General features: G+C 44.6%; 1 protein-coding gene across 1 annotated transcript in view; it reads right to left on the bottom strand.

The window, feature by feature from the left end:
• Positions 1–19,148, bottom strand: part of LOC124720451 — a 381,758-nt gene that overhangs the window by 179,614 nt on the left and 182,996 nt on the right. The window contains exon 10 of the mRNA XM_047245803.1: positions 12,478–12,570. Coding sequence (XP_047101759.1) covers positions 12,478–12,570 — 93 coding nt within the window. The remainder of the gene's footprint in view (positions 1–12,477; positions 12,571–19,148) is intronic.

Genomic DNA, 19,148 nt, shown 5'->3' with positions numbered 1-19,148 from the left:
ATGAGTGTGAATCCTGAATCCTTCCTGGTTATGCTGACAAAGTTTTATGAATGTATTTGTAAAAGTATAGACAGTGTAAATTAAAATGTCCTGTGGTGCCTCTCCTGCTCCAAGTCGGCCCGTTTCATGTCCTACCCCCCCTTAACAGACTTCATATCTCTTTTTACACATTCTCAAAATATCATGTCATGTCATGTCATGTCACCACCACCACCACCACCACCACCATTGACAACAATTGTTATTTGCTAGTTGTTGACATTTTCTTGTTGGAGAGGTGCACATTTCCATTTCAATATCACTTTATTTGGTCTTTTTATTTTGCACACTGGCTAAATACACAATGCAGGTAGACTAGGTGAGGGGTGCATTTTGTCAGGTGAGGTGGGAGAAGAGTGAAAGAACGCAGGACAGAGAAAGGGAGGATTAGGTCAGGGCAGCTGACAGTTCAGAAAAAGCCAACAGGCATGAGAGACCAGAATGCAGGAGAGAGATCCAGAAGGTGCACAGGACAGGAATGTGTGACAGGTTACTGGAGCTGACTAGTTTGTGCAGCACGTATCCCTGTCGATGTAAATTGGGAGGGGTTGATAGAACTGACAAAGGGGGACTGTTACGAAGAGAGAGTGGGTGCACAGGGTTATAGGAGATCGAGGCCAGGAGAAGCACAGGAATGAAGATACGTTGCGAGGATACTTCCACGTGTATCGTTCAGAAAAGATGGTGCTCCGGGGGAGTGGGGAGATCCATCTGGCACAGGATGTGAAGCAGCTATTGAAATCAAGCATGTTACGGTCAGTAGAATATTCCAACACTGGACAGTCAACTCTGCCTATGCCACAGTTTGGCGGTGCCATTCACTCGAGTGGACAGTTGGCTGGTGGTTGTGTAAAATTCTGTGCTGAAATTCCAGCAGATCTGGTATATGACCTGGCTGCTTCCAAAGGTGAGAGCCTCTGATGGGCTCGGATAAGCCGGTGACGGGATAGGAGAAAGTTCCGAAGGCCGGATTAATCGGACAGGTCTCGCACCTGGGTCTTCCACAGAGATATAATCCGTACGGCAAGGGGTCGGAAACGGGTGTGGCATAGGGACGGACCAGGATGTCACGTAGGTCGGGAGTGTCAGGAAGGACTGGGAGGCAATGTCGCTCGTATCTTTGCCCCTCGTATCCGGGCTCGGTGATAGATAGCGGAAGTCCTCGCAAAGCACACGGTTCAGTTGCTCCAGTTTGGGATGACACTGGGTGATTAGGAGGACTGTTCATTTGAGCTGATCGGGAGTGCTGTGACATACAGAGGTGTGTCAGGATATGGCACTGAAAATGCGTCCGAGGAGTAGGTTTGGGAGAAAGTGCCTGTCTGTGAAGGTATCGTCAAAGAACCCGAACCAGACACGGGGTCTGGGAGACTAGAAGGGTTTCCTATATGTGGTGTGGCCCACAAATTAATACAAAAGACGAAGCTTTAGCAGGTTATCTGGTATCTTAATTACTTATCGAAGGCACGAGTATAAATAATTGATAAATATAAATAATTGATAAAAATTTGTGTCAGGCTGGGACTCAAAAACCAATTTCCTGGCATTCACCATCAGTTGCCTGAAGTATTATGCTATTTGAACACAGCATCAGGCCTGACAAAAACTTTAACTGCCACCGGTTTTAAATCTCACCGTATCCGTCCAGTAGTCAAATCCTCCGCAGACCGAGCAGGTCATGTGGGCAGCTGCTCCGCCGTACGGACGTGCATAAATGTCTGTCATCAGAACTGAGATATTTTCCTGGTGTGGCCCGGGCCGTTTACCACCGAGTTAGACGTCGCCTCCACAGCATCTGGGGGCACCGACCTCACCAACAGGCATCGCGCCTGTCGCAGCAGAGGGCACTGTCAGCAGGGCAATATTTTCCTACGCCACGCCCGCACAGCGCCGTGCTGATATCCGTCTGCACCGGCTGTTAAGGCCACCCCTAGACTGTGCCTCACGCCTCTAGTCGGCAGTACCGACAGTTCCTTCCAGCCGCATCGGCAGTTCGGTCCCGGTGCTAAAGTCGGAAGTACCTGCAATTTCATCTCGGTGCTCCACACCAGAAGACCCAGCCCAGGTCCCAGTTGTCCTCACCAGCAATACACCAGCTGTCGTACGCCAAGCACCGGCCCAGTAACATCTCAGGTCTTTGAGCCGCTGCTTACTACACCTCTGGGGATCGTTTTGGGATGTCGAAGACAACATCGAAGGGGAGACATTTCTGTTGTATTTAGTTGTGTGGATATTTATCCGAGGACATTATAAGTGAGCTTCATTTTGTTAACAAACAGCTATATCTTAAAAATGTCTTCGATCACTCCTCAGTATAAGGATGCTCCAAAATAGGAACACCAGACTAGCACATACAATGCAGGACTCTGAGTTACTCTACTGTGTTGGAAATACGGAGTGTTTCAAAATGAATGTCCCAATTTCAAAATCCCACATTTATTAATAAAAACATACTTCATACCTGGGATAAATTGCAAAATACAAAATCTTAAATATTCTAGCTTTGCCATTACAAGTGCTTTGCGTGTCCACAGCAGCAGCACGAACAACATCTAGACAATAGCTACATTTGTCATATATTTTACGCAATGTATCTGCTTTTACGGAAGTTATGGCGGTTGTTACTCTGTTCTTCACTCCTTCCACATCATGAGGTAAAGGAGAGATGAACACACATTCCTTCAAATAACCTCACAAGAAAAAAAAATCAAACGGGGTCACGCCTGGCGATCTTTGATGCCGAGAAAGCCGGGCAGCGTCTCAGGGGTCCCGTGCACCCTAGGCGTGTCATTGAGAAAATGACGTACAATGTTGTGCCGGAGTGGTGGAGCTTCATCCTGTTGGAAAATGAAGTCATCAGATTCCTCCTGAAGTTGTGGGAAAAGCCACTTCTGCAACAAATTGAGACAGCTCATTCCAGTCACTGTGTTTTACTTCAAAAGGAAGGGACCGTACTATTTTCCATGAGAAATGGCACAAAAATGTTCGGTTTAAGAGTGTCTCCTTCAAGGTCAATAATACGTGCACGTCATGTCGGTTTACATTACCGCTAACAGTGATGTAATCGACGAAGATGCGAGTACATTAAATCTAACCGACGTAACATTCAGAAACCACTGACAGTGTAAGTTCGAGAGTCAGCTCTGGCGGCGTGCTCAGATAACCTGATGTTTACAGCAACCACTTGTGTAAAGCAGAAAAATCCCGGTTCGACACAAATCTTCACGAGTCGCAACACTTTTATTACACTCGAGTTGCGCATTGTTAGTCATTCCTCACTGGTATCACTTCATACCTTTGTAACTTGATAGATTTTTCCCCTTACTACCTACACCCATTTCATTTCATATCAGTACAACTGTTATCATGAAGGTCTGCTGCTGACTGACATGACAAAGAAATACTATGTTTCAGCATAAGACTGTTTAGCTCATACAAAAACAGTGTGCAGGTTTATGTCCAACATGTTGAAAAATTGTGTTTTCCTATTCACTGAAAGAATAATACCTCCTGCGTACTCATCTCTGTTGTAGAATTTTAGGACACTTTTTTGCTCGCGTAGCATGTCGTTTCTGGAAACCCAGAATCTACTCTGTAGGAATCAACACGGACTCCGGAAACAGTGATAGTGTGACACCCAACTCACTTTATCTGTTCATGAGACCCAGAAAATATTAGATACAGGCTCCCAGGTAGATGCCATTTTCCTCGACTTCCGGAAGGCGTTCGATACAGTTCCGTACTGTTGTCTGATAAACAAAGTAAGAGCCTACGGAATATCAGACCAGCTGTGTGGCTGGATTGAAGAGTTTTTAGCAAACAGAACACAGCATGTTGTTCTCAATGGAGATCCGTCTACAGACGTTAATGTAACCTCTGGCGTGCCACAGGGGAGTGTTATGGGATCATTGCTTTTCACAATATATACAAATGACCTAGTAGACAGTGTCGGAAGTTCCATGCGGCTTTTCGCAGATGATGCTGTAGTATACAGAGAAGTTGCAGCATTAGAAAATTGCAGCGAAATGCAGGAAGATCTGCAGTGGATAGGCACTTGGTGCAGGGAGTGGCAACTGACCCTTAACATAGACAAATGTAATGTATTGCAAATACATAGAAAGAAGGATCCTTTATTGTACGATTATATGATAGCGGAACAAACACTGGTAGCAGTTACTTCTGTAAAATATCTGGGAGTATGCGTGCGGAACGATTTGAAGTGGAATGATCATATAAAATTAATTGTTGGTAAGGTGGGTACCAGGTTGAAATTCATTGGGAGAGTCCATCAACAAAGGAGGTGGCTTACAGAACACTCGTTCGACCTATACTTGAGTATTGCTCATCAGTGTGGGATCCGTACCAGATCGGGTTGACGGAGAAGACAGAGAAGATCCAAAGAAGAGTGGCGCGTTTCGTCACAGGTTTATTTGGTAAGCGTGATAGCGTTACGGAGATGTTTAGCAAACTCGAGTGGCAGACTCTGCAAGAGAGGCGCTCTGCGTCGCGGTGTAGCTTGCTCGCCAGGTTTCGAGAGGGTGCGTTTCTGGATGAGGTATTGAATATATTGCTTCCCCCTACTTATACCTCCCGAGGAGATCACGAATGTAAAATTAGAGAGATTCGAGCGCGCACGGAGGTTTTCCGGCAGTTGTTCTTCCCGCGAACCATACGCAACTGGAACAAGAAAGTGAGGTAATGACAGTGGCACGTAAAGTGCCCTCTGCCACACACCGTTGGGTGGCTTGCGGAGTATAGATGTAGATGCAGATGTAGAAATGAAGCCGTAAAGCTATCCACATGCTCTAAGACCCTCAGGGTACAGTGCAGCTGTGACTTCCACAGAGGGCACTTGGCCACGACTGCAGAGTAGCACTGCTCACTCCACAACATAACAGATTATTTCTGCAAATGCTTCAGAAGTCTATGCCACTGATGCACCTACAGTAGGGTGAAACCTGAGCCAACATAATCCCACGAAATCTGGACCCTGTGTCTACTTTCAACAACGGCAAGTCGGCTGTACACTGTCGAGTTTGCCTCACTAAATATATACGTTAAAACCTCCGAGCCGTGGCGGGGTTGCCGGCGTCGCCTTTCGAAGTCCTGACACCACTGGGTCGATCTGTCATTTCGTGTCCTTCTGGATCGAGGCCAGTAAGATCTCTGTTCGAGGTGGTCTACAGGGGACTCGGTGTGTCGTGGCGTGGAGTTGGGGAGTGACAGCAGAGCGCGGTTTCGACCCGCGGCCTCTGGGTCACGGGCCCGGCACGCTTCCACACCCTGTCCCCCGTCGACAACCTCGAGCGAAGGTCTCGGTGGCCTCATGACAGAGGGACACCACACGACAGTTCGAGCTAGTGTGCCAGGAATTTGACATCCGATGCCAGCAAACCCGCCACAGCTCAACCACGTTTTAACGTCCCTGAATTTTATGTTTTCCCGCTTGTTTGTTGGTACCGACAGGAGTCCTGTTTTCTCAGTTCAATCCTTTCCTATCATTAATGATTCCACATTCCAACATTCCCAGCATTTTAAGTTTTTTTTGACATTACAACAACCTTTAATATAATTTTTTATACAGATTACCGCCAAACGTTAGCGTCGAAACAAAGCAGGAGACAAGGACTGTACTCAAAGTTATTGATCCCGTAACGTAGCGATAATGTGGAAAGAGAGATTTTCATTGACAGCATGTTGGGTCACAGCCAAGTATATTACACACTTGCAGTGTTCGGAAAGTATGCCAAGTCACAGCCTTAACGATAATCCCGATCGGGGGTAGTAACTAACTGCAATCTTCTTTCTCCTCACTGTATTGTGTTATAAGAGCTTTAATTTAATTTCACAGCCATTCATTTTTTTTAAATACTACTTTTGAAGATGCCATCTTTAAAATGAACTTTCACAAATCGCCATTAGTTCTGCGCAAAATACATTACTCTGTACTAAGCGCGCAGTAATAGCTTGGTACGACCCGATGTCAGATGTAAACATACCTCCTCAGGATGCTCTGTAACGTGACGACATTTTCGAACCTCTTTCTCACCCAGGATATTCCTGAACAGAGTGACCTCCTCCTCAACAACAAGCTGTAGGTTTCACGCCTATTCTCTGTTTATGAAGACTGCCAACTTAAGTGTGTTAACCAATATTGTGTTATTAGAGCTAATTGCTGTTAGAAAGAAACAAAAACAGAAACAAAAACTATTTTAATTTTATACACATCAATAAAAGTTTTGCATCATCCCGGTTCCCAGAACTCGGCAAGATAGACGTTGACTCTGGATATTGTATCACAGACACAGTCCCTTTGACTGTTCAGAGATGTCACTAAACCCGCCCAAAGATGTAAACAACCGTGCACAAGCAACACCTATTAGACGGAGGGGGTCCGACAGCCGATCAGTTCCAGTCATTGCACCAAGGAGGAGGTAAACGGCTCGTGTTGTCTGTAGTTCAACCGTGCATGGACGGTCAATACCGTTGTTTGATCGTGTCTGCTTTGTTGCTTTGTACCAGGAAGGGCTCTCAACAAGGTAAGTGAACCAAAGCGATATTGTTTTAACATGGAGGAGATACAGAGAGAGACAGGAACTGTCGATGACATGCCTCGTTCAGGCCGCCGATAGGCTACTACTGCAATGGATGACAGCTACCTAAGGATTCTGGCTCGGAGAAATCCTGACAGCAACGGCACCATGTTGAATTATGCTTTTTGTGCAGCCACAGGATGTCGTGTTACGACAAACTATGCACAATAGGCTGCACAATGTGCAACTTCACTCCTGACATCCGTGGCAAGGTCCATCTTTGCAACCACAACACCATGCAGTGCAGTACAGATGGGCCCAACAACATGCCCAATGGACCGCTCAGGATTGGCATCACGTTCTCTTCACCGATGAGCGTCGCAAATGCCTTCAACCGGACAATCATCAGAGATGTGTCTGGAAGCAACCCAGTCAGGCTGAACGCCTTAGACACACTGTCCAGTGAGTGCAGCAAGGCGGAGGTTCCCTGCTGCTTTGAAGTGACATTATGTGGGGCCGACGTACGCCACAAGTGGTAATGGAAGGCGCCATAACAGCTGCACAATATGCGAGTGCCATCGTCCGACCAATAGTGCAGCCGTGTCGGCAACATATTGGCGAGGCATTCGTCTTTGAGGACGAAAATTCGCGTCCCTGTCCTGCATATCTTGTGAGTGACTTCCTTCAGGATAACAACACTGCTCGACAAGAGTGGCCAACATGTTCTCCAGACACGAATCCTATCGAACAAGGCTGGGATAGACTGAAAAGGGCTGTTTATGGACGTCGTGACCCACCAACCACTGAGGGATCTACACCGAATCGCCATTGAGGAGTGGGACAATCTGGACCGACAGTGCGTCTACGAACTTGTGGACAGTATGCCACGACAAATAGAGGCATGCAGCAAAGCAAGATGACATCCTACTGGGTATTAGAGGCACCGGTGCGTACAGCAATCTGGACCACCACCTCTGAAGGTCTCGCTGTGTGGTGGTACAACATGCAATGTGTGGTTTTCATGAGCAATAAAATGGGTGGAAATGATGTTTATGGTGATCTCTATTCCAATTTTCTGTACAGGTTCCAGAACACTCTGAACCAAGGTGGGCAAATTTTTTTTTGATGTGCGTACATTGTGAACAATATGAAGAGAATGACAGTACGAGTAATTCATTAATTTTTGCTTGTTGTCTTTCCTACGATTTCCTGTCTTTTAAACTTTTTTGGGACAGTCTGCTGCAAAGTGTGAAAAGGGGTTGTTACTGTATCTGTTGGCTTTCTTTTGAATACTGCTACATCTGCTGCACACATCGCAATATGGAAGTTGGCACTGGAGTGTAAATAGTCAATCTCTTGACACTACGTAGCATGTCACAGAGTAAGGATAGAAGAGTGAAACAAAAGACAGTGCCCTCTAGCAGTTCTGCTTCTCGTCCAGGACGCACTGACATTGTGTCAAGACAGGCCATAAACAGTTTAGATTAGAGGTTGTAAGGGATCTGTGATCCCACGAGCACAGATATTAATACCCGACACCCAGGTCGATAGCAGACAGGAGTCGATTGTGGAGCACTGCATGAGGCAGTGAGACGAGTGTCGAGTGAGCAGCAGTAAGACGGGCAAGAATGCCGGTCAAGCCGAATACGGTGGCAATGGCGAATGTGCCGAGTGAGGAGTAAATTGTAAATTCACCGGAATGTGACAAATGAGCACGTGTCCTTATCGTCGTGGGGTTGACCCTCTTCGATACCAATTCGCGAGTGATATAAAACCAAAAGTGACAAGTGCCGAATTACGTGTTTCACGTCAACCGCGTCGTCCGGCAACAACCGTGGATTGCAGTGAGGATTGTTGTGAATGTTAACTGTCATCATTGCGTGTGACGAAGTACTTAAAATCAGGAACCAATAAAAGATATAACCGTAATTAGATGTGTAAGGTGAAGGTAGCAACTGCCTCAGAACTTGTGTGTTAGTGGAAATACATATCAGTTTGTATATTGCAACCTTTGTGGCCTACAATAATAGAAAAACTTTCAATCATCAACTATTCCACCTCAGAACAGCCACATTCAGTTGAAATACCCTCAAAACTACAGCAGAAAAACCGATGGCCTTTCATCCATTGAGCACACGGTCATCTATTCATAGTAATCAACTGTTTGGCGGCTTCGATAAATCACATAAAACCCAATAGATGGCATAATGGGGGTGTTTCAAGATGCACGCTCCACAGCACATTATGGGCATAACCCCCCCCCCCCCCCTCCCCCCTCTCACCCTACAGCTGATAGATAGGAGTGGCAGCTGTGTGATGAATTTAGGGAGAGCCTCAATGAGCAGACAGGTACCGATATCAGACATTTGGCTTATGACACACTGGGGTATTACAGTCACTGCTAGGATGTTAGCTGTGAGGAGGAGATGAAAGGAAAAGATGGGCAAGCCTCGTCTGTGAACATGAGAACCACTCTTTTAGGCCTCTGCTCTTATTCTTCTGGAGGTTATAGCCACACAGAACAGACGTGTAAAATACCTGTACTGTATTTTTGTAAATACTATACCCCAAGCACCATCTGAACAATTTTTTCCTCTGTAAAAGTGTACATTCTTTGTGTAGAGCTTTCATTTTAATTTCTCTCCTTTCTTCCATGCAATGGTTGGGATGTCGTTTTGAGACTTCCCAGTATTCTAGGACAGACTTTGATAACTGTGTCGTCTGTCCTCGTATCGTTATGTGATTTGCCTCTCGGGACTAGTACAGCGTGGTAAGAAAGACTCGCAGTGTTTCTTTTCACAGCATTGTTTTACCAGCGGCTTCTCTTTCAAAGGGAACACGCTCTGTCTGTTCTCAACTTGCTTTAAACAGATGAATTCTGCCTACGATAACCACTCGCCTCAAAGTTTTTTCGGTGATCGGGAGAGTAGCAACATAATCACACACTTGGGATCCAAAATGTTATCACCATCTCCTTAATAGCTCTTTAATAATAAGTGAAACCAAAAGCTGTACTGTAATCCGACATCGGTTATCAAAAACGTGCTACCAGTTTCGAGGCCAAAAAGTGTGATCTTCAGGCTCAGAGCGTAATCTGACATCGTGACAAAGACCGACAGAATCCTCAAATGGAAACAGTACAACTTATTGAGCATGTTACGCCAGCACATGCAACCAATAGAGTCGAGTGTAGCAGGGCCAAAATCGACTGAATTCCGTATCTTTGTAGCAGTAACGAGCCCACCAAAGGTCGGACTACAACTGGGAGTTCCAGTTGTCTGCCCGTCGGTGGGCTCGTTATTGCTACAAAGATACGGAATTCAGTCAATTTTGGCGCACCGACGGGCAGACAACTGAAACTCCCAGTTGTAGTCCGACCTTTGGTGGGCTCGTTACTGCTACAAAGATACGGAATTCAGTCGATTTTGGCACCTCTACACTCGACTTCGTCAACTGCATACGATGACGTAACACGCCTAATAACTACAGGCTGGAGGTTTATCGGGATCGGGGCTGGCACAGAAATAGTGTGCCAGATATGTTCCATACAGTTCAGGTCAAGCAAATTTGGTGGCCAAGACAACGCGAGTTCACTATCAAGTTCTACAAATTACTGTAGCACGGTTCTGGCCACGTAACACGGGCAGTTATCCTGTCGGAAGATGCCGTCGTCGTCTGAGAAGACGTCGAGCATGAAAGAATGCAGGTGGCATCGATAATGTTCACAGCTATAATGGTCCACAGCAGTCTACTACTGTACCCTCTTAGCCCGTGACTGTGGGTCCGCACACATTTCAAGCAGCCGTTCTCTTCAGTAGCAGAGTAGCCGGACACTATTATCGACCTGGAGTAATGAAGACCGCTTAACACATTTCCATCGCTCTGTGGTCCAATCGGACACTGTACTCTATCGTCAGATTTGCTGGAGAGCTCCACCTACCTCTGAGCTCACGGTCTGTGACGGGCGTAGACATCCGATACCTCGTTTCCTACTGATTGTTTCACTGTACTTCAACCATTTTCCGTCCCTGCTCACAACAGTAGTACACGAAAATCTCACTGGCTTTGCAGTTTCTGTGATGCCAGTCTTAACAATTGGACCTTTATCTTTCCTTCTCATCCTGTCCGGAAAGTCTCCACTAACCCGCAGTTCTCAGGGAATTTTCTGAACTCTATTCCCTTTCCTAAACCTCACCAGTCCTCTTCCTTCACCCCTCTTCCTTCCCCTTCAAGCCTTCTACCAGAAGAAGCAGCCACTGGTTCCAGAAGCTTGTAAACTGTATTACCTTTTACTCGTGTGTTCTCCTGCCACTGACTGGTGAGTAGATTTTTTCTCTCTCCAGTCACATTACACTGACCTTTACCAAAGTCGCTTATGTACGTGGAACTCCCCATTGCGAGCCATATCGTCATTAGAATGATTCCCCATTCGTCTCTGCTCTGCTTGCTTACTTTCCTTACCACATTACGTGATCACAAAACCCTCAGGCTGCATTCAGTCTCTCAGAGATCTGAGATCAAAATGTTCTGGCTCATTGGTGAATTATCTCTGGTCGATACTGAGAGATAACAGCATGTGCACTTGGGGCTAAAAGTTTTTATGGTGGCTCAGGCTTCTGAAGTCTGCATAGGGGAGACCATTTCCAGGATCATCAATTCAGACACTGAGGCAAACAATGACACCAACACTGGTGTTTTCTGAGCAACAAAGAACTATCTCGTGTCACACTGAGGATCTTTTCTTCTCTAAATAATTTGGATAGTCTCAAGAGCTAAAGAGAAAGAGAGAGAGGGGGGGAGAGAGAGGGAGACGGAGAGAATATGTGTGTGTGTGTGTGTGTGTGTGTGTGTGTGTGTGTGTGTGTGTGTGTGTGTGTGTGCGCGCGCGCGCGTGCATCCACATCAATGGTGATGTTGAACACACAGTTGAATCTTCAAGTGAGGGTAGGTTCGTTGCGAGCACTCTGTTTGCCTCTTCCAAGCTGTTGTGACAGTCCCTTCAGTGTTGATGTCTGTACAATGCTTTAGGTCCTGGATGTACGGCTTCACCCTCTTTCACTGTTCTCACCATTCGTTCTTTTTGAAGCGTTCTTCACATTCATTAATCCTTCCCCAAACCACATTTCTCCGAGTTCTTTAAGGAAATCTTCATATAATCACTGCAAGAAACAATGGCATTGCTCAAACTGAGTGTGTAATCTTCTATTTTACTGAGAATTCTTTAAGAAACATCACAGGTTTTGATGATAAATAACTATTTCCACAAAAGGACCCCCACTTCTTAAATGTTTAACAGATTGAAGAGTTTCTACAATATATGAGAGCAGTTTATGTAAAACACTGACACCATCTCGATTGATTCCTCCTCTCCTTTAACAAGGAGAAAGCCACTCTGAGGTCGGGTGGCGAGGCTCGCTACTGTCTGGCAGTCCGCTTTGGGCAGATGCTCTACTGGACAACTTTCTCGACTGGGAGCTCTCACACAATACACATATTCAATTGGGAATCTTCAGGACTTTAGAAACGAGGATCATCTTGTACTAGTGACCTTTCTTAGAGGTTGTTCACAAACCTCAGATTCGGTTCAACAGCCACCCAGCCCCTTGCAGTGTTGATCTTGCATGTACAAGCCTGTACTATTTTAGTGTTTAAGAGAAAAAAAAAAAAACACATTCCTCGCTAACACAATATTCCACAGCTCCACACAGTTGCCACTGAAGCACGCCCAAAACTTAAGGTTGTCGAGGTTTAGTGGCTCCCGACAGTTCACAGCTCCGAAGACTGAGTCTTCGGAACATTTAATTGCTGAGCCCGTCCCTTTTAATTGGCATGCTTGTCACTTTAAACTACCCAGGATGCAAGTGTATTATCAGACGAGGATTCTGGTACGAATGTGGAAACTTACCTTATTGTCAGTCGCATCTACTTCCAAATCGAAGTCTGGATCTTCTTTAATACAGACACTGCACCCTGAGACTTCTAATGGATCATCAAGAACCTGGAATAATGAAAAACATTGTTAACTGAAGCTACAAGCACACATTCCCTTATAGTATTAGACTCGGACTTCAAGGAATGGAAGGAGATATGGAGAAAAAATACAAAGCCTGATTCACTTTTCTAAATGGGAAAATTTTGCATCTTCTATGAGCAGCCAGTTTCTTTGACTAAAACCTTTTTAATGCACTTAAGCCATCCTCAAATGGAATGTGGAAGGCAACTGGGTGTAGCGTAACACTGTTTATTTGTGAGAACGATCTACATTCCACTGAAGATGCTCGTGCTGGTGAAAGATGATTCTGTCTTTTATAAACATTTTATGTAGTGTGAAAAATCTACTGTGGGCACCCCGATCTGATCTGCGAAGGTAGTGGATAGACAGTAACAAAACACAGTAGTGGCAAGGCGTGAAGTTGTGAGCACGGTAACACTTGCTGGAAATGGGCATTTATTCCTAGACATTGCCCCTTGGAGGTGTCATGAACATCTCAGAGAAGGCAGACATACTACAATGTAAACACTCAAGACAAACGTTGACTGTAAATCTTAGATCTTACACTGAATTCAGTGTGGTCAGGCATACTGAACAGCAGATCATCATTGAAGACATGTTCATCATTCAGTAACTGTAAACAGTGAGACACATTCTTACCCTGGCTGGAGACAAAGCTGAGAAGTTCACGCACAGCTGTGGTATGAAGAATATGGACTGCGAGCAAAATGAAAAGGCGACCGTATTTGAAGAAGAACTGTAAAAGGTAACTTAGACCCCATCAAACTGACAGATAAGGCACATAGTGTTCCCTATTCGTGGTGTTACTGAAGTCGCCATGCATGCACACAGAAAAAGGGAAACACCGCGCAGGACATGAATTGGAACATTATACATTATTTAACAATGTGACACTTGGTGATGTGAATTATATACATGCATAACAAGCCAACAATTTCCTTAACGTACAGTGAACGCTGAATGTCTAGCTAGCATTCATTAATTTCTTTCAAAATTGACTGGTAATACTTCAGCTGCACATCAATGTGTGCTTGTTATATTTCTGCTACTTCAAACAATGGAAAACACAGGGTGGAATAATGACAATATTATGAAAATGCAAGACTGCTAACCACCATATAGTTGAAACGTTGGGTCACAGGCAGACAGAACACAAAGACTGCTAAACAAGTAAGCTATCAGCCAAAAAGCCTTCTGAATTTTAAAAAACCCGACAACAACAACAACACACACAAACACACACACACACACACACACACACACACACACACACACACACACACACACACACTATTATTATTATTATTTTCGATTATTCCCTTTTGAGAGAGCGATTGAACTTGAGTAGTCATGATTTCTTCTTCTTTCTTCGTTCTTCCAAAATTCTCATCATACATTCACTGTGTTCTCTCTTGCGTTCTTCTGACTATCTTTTTCCCATTCTGTTCTCCATATGTTCTTGTTTAAGTGTGTGTTTCTGTATGATGTTTCTAAACTGTTCTCTATTGTATATGTTGTCTTGTGTGATCCCCACTTCTCTAATGTCTTCTTCTGCTACAGTGATCCACTTTATCTTTTTTTGCTCTTGTTTACTATCTCAAAGATTTGCCTTGTGAGCCTGCTTTTATTCATCCTGCTGATATGTCCATAAAATTTTATCCTTCTCTTTCTAATGGTGTCGATTATTGTTTCTATGTCTTTGTAAATCTCTGTAGTTGGCCTCTTCATCCAAATTCCTCCCCGAAACACTGGTCCATATATTTCCCTCAGAATTTTTCTTTTCTGCTTTTCAATCTCTCTGATCTTAGTGTGATCACGAATCACTGTAGTTTCTGCAGCATAAAGTGCTTCTGGTAGGACTACTGTGTTGTAATGCCTTAGTTTTGCACTGACAGAAATAGATTTCTTATTATAGTGATTCCACGTGAGCTTATATGCTTTTTGTAATCTGGAGATTTTACCTTTATTGGCTATCGAGTTTAGTCCTGATGGTTGGATTATCTCTCCCAGATATCTGAAGTAGGCAACTTGTGCCACTTTCCCGTATCGAGTAGTAATGGGGAGATTATTTACAGGTTTGTTGCCGAGGCCAGACTGTGAGCGAGGGGAAGTAATCTGGGTGGTGGGGGTATGGAGGAGGGTGGGGTGCGGAGGGAGAGGGATAGCAGGATAGGGGAGGGGGTGTAGTGTAACTGACTACCGAAACTACCGACACCACCGGCTGGCGAGGTGTGTGGTGCCGTCAATCAACTTTAAGGAGAAAGTGATCTTTAACTACGTAAACATAAAATGAAACATTATTATTTTGTTACAAAACTGTTAATGTGACGACAATAATGAGATATATTGCCACAGAACTATATTATAAACACTTTTCATTTTTCATACTATGTTTTTCATATATGTATACGTGCGATGTGTAAAATATCGATATACAACCGAGGTTGGCAGTACTGCACAGTTTGTAAGCTCTGTGAACAGGAGCCGGTTGTTGGCGGGTGTAGAGACAATGGGCAGTTGGTGTCGAGACGTCTTTTAGTACGCATGCTTTGAGAAGATCAAGGGTAGAGGGAACGAAATGATGTATTGGAAAAGCTGTTACATTGAAAATTATTGAATATCGTCACGATCAGCATTTATAAAATAAAAGTTGGACGTTTAACTATGTGTCAGTTCTCAAGCAGCAAAGTACACACCCTGGACCTCAAATTGATTTAACAAACAGCGGATGGCGAGATTTGTCACCGGACGACGAGCGTGCAACAACGACCATTAAAGGTCAGAAAGTTATATTACTCTAAATTGAAATTGTGATGATACCTATCTTTCTCCATGTCTTCAACCCTGTATGTACTCTGTTGTTAGAGTGAAACAGCGTGACGGGGACTGGTGGTCGACTAGGCACACCGGGGAGACCACACAGGTTTAAAATGATAATTTGTAGCTTAATATACTGCTACTGATAATTAATATTTGTCCCTCGGAGAAAGAGGTGCATTACAGGGGACAGTAAAGTTCTGATTGTGGGAGCCAAGGTGGGAGAGGGCAGGGCAGCTAGGTGCAGTCGGCAGGTTAGATAGACAGAGGGTGCAGGCGTGCCGAAGGGGAAGGAAAGAAGTAAAAAGATTGTTCGAGCACTGATGGAATAGAAGGCTGTGTAATGCTGGATGGCAACAGGGAAGGGGATATGTGAGCGAAGGACACTGAGTAACAAAGGCTGAGGCCGGCAGGTATGTAGGATATATTGCAGGGAGAATTCCCATCTGCACAATTCAGAAAAGCTGGTGTCGGTGGGAAGGATCGGTACGGCACAGCCTGTGAAGCGGTCATCGAAACGAAGGATGCCGTTTTGGGCAGCGTGTTCAGCAACAGGTTGGTCCATTCGTTTCTCGGCCACAGTTTGTCGGTGGCCACTCGTGCGGGCAGACAGCTTGTTGTTTGTCGTGTCCACATAGACTGCAGCTCAGTGGTTGCAGCTTAGCTTGTAGGTAACATGGCTTGATTTCACAGGTAGCCCTGCCTTTAATGGGATAGGTGGTGTTAGTGACTGGACTGGAGTAGGTGGTGGCGGGAAGAAGTGTGGGGCAAGTCTCGCACCGAGGTCTATCGCAGGGATACGAATCGTGAGGCAAGACGTTTGATAGTCCAGTACTTCAAAATCTCTGATCATACACATTCTTTACTTTACTTGTGGCACGGGCCTTATCGACCGTACGCCTGCTCTGTTGCCCTCCTGATGCACGTGGCGAATCATTAGCAGCTAATATTTTTCCTGTCGTAATTATTAAAACAGAACTTTCAGATCAGTCATTCTAAAGACCGAACTTTGTGATCTACCCCTCAAGGGATTCCTTGTCAGTCCTACAGGTATGAGGACAGTGGAGTACCAGTTTGGAAGCGTTCGGTCAACTGGTTTATGCGGCAGTGTAAGACATTCCACGAGATCAAGTGGTTTGTGGTGTAGCACATTCCACTTCCCTGAATGCAAGTACGTGCGGCCGGCCGGGGTGGCCCAGCAGTTCTAGGCACTTCAGTCCGGAACCGCGCGACCGCTACGGCCGCAGGTTCGAATCCTGCCTCGGGCACGGATGTGTGTGATGTCCTTAGGTTAGTTAGGTTTAAGTAGTTCTAAGCTCTAGGGGACTGATGACCTTAGAAGTTAAGTCCGATAGTGGGAAAAAAAAAAAAAGTACGTGCGGCTCGCTCACCCGTCTGACAACTGCGGAACCCTGCAGCAGACGTGGCTGCCAAGGGACGTGGCATGCAACAATAAGCTGTAACGTCACGTGCGTCACATGCCGCACGCCGTGCCGGGAAGTCTGACTAGCGTGACAGCATGTGCAGGCACGGTTGGGCCGTTACGATAAGGACATTATAATGGCTGCCCGCACACAACGTCTGGCCGCTTCGGCGGATGAAACCATTCCCCAGTAAAACAAAGGGTAGCCAGGAGATTTTTAATTATCATGTCGAAAAAATACGTTACATTACCAATTTTTGTTCCTTCGCTGGTCCATGTTTGCAATACAGTATTTATCTCCATCTACATCTATACAACTACTACGCAATCCACTTCCACACTATTTCTCTACCGATCCACTCTCTAACAGTGTGGGGGGGAAACGAACACCTGAATATTTTTGTGCGAGCTCTGATTTCTCTTATTTTGGTATGATGACCATTTCTCCCTACCGTATACAGGCCGGCGTGAATAAAAAATTTCCAAATTCAGAGGAGAAAGTTGGAGATCCACATTTCGCGACACGATCCAGCCAATGTAAACCGCCACCCCGACTTACGTATCGTATTGCGACACTCTCCCCCCAGTTTTGCGATAGTGTTAAACGAGCTGCCCTTCTTCGAACTTTTTAATACTTACTTTACTTTACATGTAGCAAGGGCCTTATCGACCATACGCCTGCTCTATGAGCCTCTTCCACTTCTGACTGTCCAATGCACTGTTTGTCCAGTTGCTGCTGCTGTTCATCCTAGTTGTGTCCTCCAGAATGTTATCCCGCCATCTGATTCTGGGTCTCCCTCTTCCTTTCGTTCCTTCTATTGTTCTGCTGAATGCCATTCTAGGTAGTCTATTCTCTGTCATACTTGCTATATGGCCTGCCCAATTCAACCTCCTCCTCTCGAGCACTTCGATGATGTTAAAGTGTTTGTACAGCCCTCTTAATTCTTCACTTCTTCTTATTCTCCATTCCATGTTATTTTCGTTCTAAACAGGCCCAAAAATTTTCCTCAGTACTTTTCTTTTGAATGTTAACAGTTACTCATCACCTTCCTTTCTAAATATTAATGTTTCACATCCATATAACATCACAGGTATAATGCTCGATCTATATAAGCAGATTTTGAAGTTACTGCTAAGTGATCTTTTTCTTAGAATTTTGATGAAACTGTGTGTCTTGTTTGCTTTTGATAAATGAGCATCTATTTCTATATCTGTTCTGTTGTTATTATTAAAAAGACTTCCTAGGTAATTGAAGTGGTCAACAGTCTTGAAATTGAATCCATCTACAGTCAGAGGTGCATCTTTTCTGGTTTTCTTAATTATGGGCAGGTATTCTGTCTTTTCTTCATTAATATGTAATCCTGTTTTCTCAGCAATTTTACAGTAATTTTGCATCATTCTGATTAATTCTCTTTTGGAACTACTTATTAGTGCTACATCATTTGCATACGCAAGTCTTGTAATGTTCACATCCTGTAGCTGGAACCCTTGTGGACTGGTTTTAGAAAATTCTCTATCGATCTTCTCTAGGACAAGGTTAAATGGCATCCCCTTGCCTCAGTCCAGGGTACACCTTAAAATCTTCAGTTTCTCCTACCGGTGTCTTTCTGCGACATAAAATTTCATCTAGGTGGTGGCGGGAAGAAGTGTGGGACAGGTATTGCACCTAGGTCTATCGCAGGGATACAAATTGTGAGACAAGGAGTTTGATACTCCAGTAATTCAGAACCTTTGATCATACACATTCTTACAGAAGATATTTTCGAATGTATAATGAAATACTTAAGATCTCCACAATGAAATGATGTGTCCTCTGTATCAACTTCTTATACACTTCCAGCAACAGAAAACTATTACTCCACCCAACTTACTGAATACACAGACTTAATAGTTTTTCTGGGTTCACCATGTCAGGATTTAACGACCTCGCAACAAGAAGGTAACAGAGTTTGTAGAAGGGGAATCACTCACTATACTTCCACCAAACACAAATGTCAATGTTTTTCAAGCAGCAACTTGGCCGAAGTCAAAACGAGCATGGTCTTAACAAAAATAAACTTGACGATTATCCCATCTTTCACAAACTGACAGTTAACACCTTAGCTTACCTGTTAATATTGTTTGCTTTACAATAAATATAATTAGACGGATAATATTCACAATAACCACAAGACTCCACCATACTCATACAATTGCCATCAATATGGTATACAAGGTGGGGAGTGTCACAGACTGTTGTATTTAGGCGTGGTTGCGTATGTCAGGGTGTGTAGTTACATTAGAGAAACAGCAGAAATGTTAAAACAAAAAATGGGTCTGTTGA

The sequence above is a fragment of the Schistocerca piceifrons genome, chromosome 11 (assembly GCF_021461385.2).
Source record: "Schistocerca piceifrons isolate TAMUIC-IGC-003096 chromosome 11, iqSchPice1.1, whole genome shotgun sequence".
Classification (NCBI taxonomy): domain Eukaryota; kingdom Metazoa; phylum Arthropoda; class Insecta; order Orthoptera; family Acrididae; genus Schistocerca; species Schistocerca piceifrons.
The sequence above is the reverse complement of the archived record's forward strand: the minus strand, read 5'-3'. Positions and strand labels throughout refer to the sequence as shown.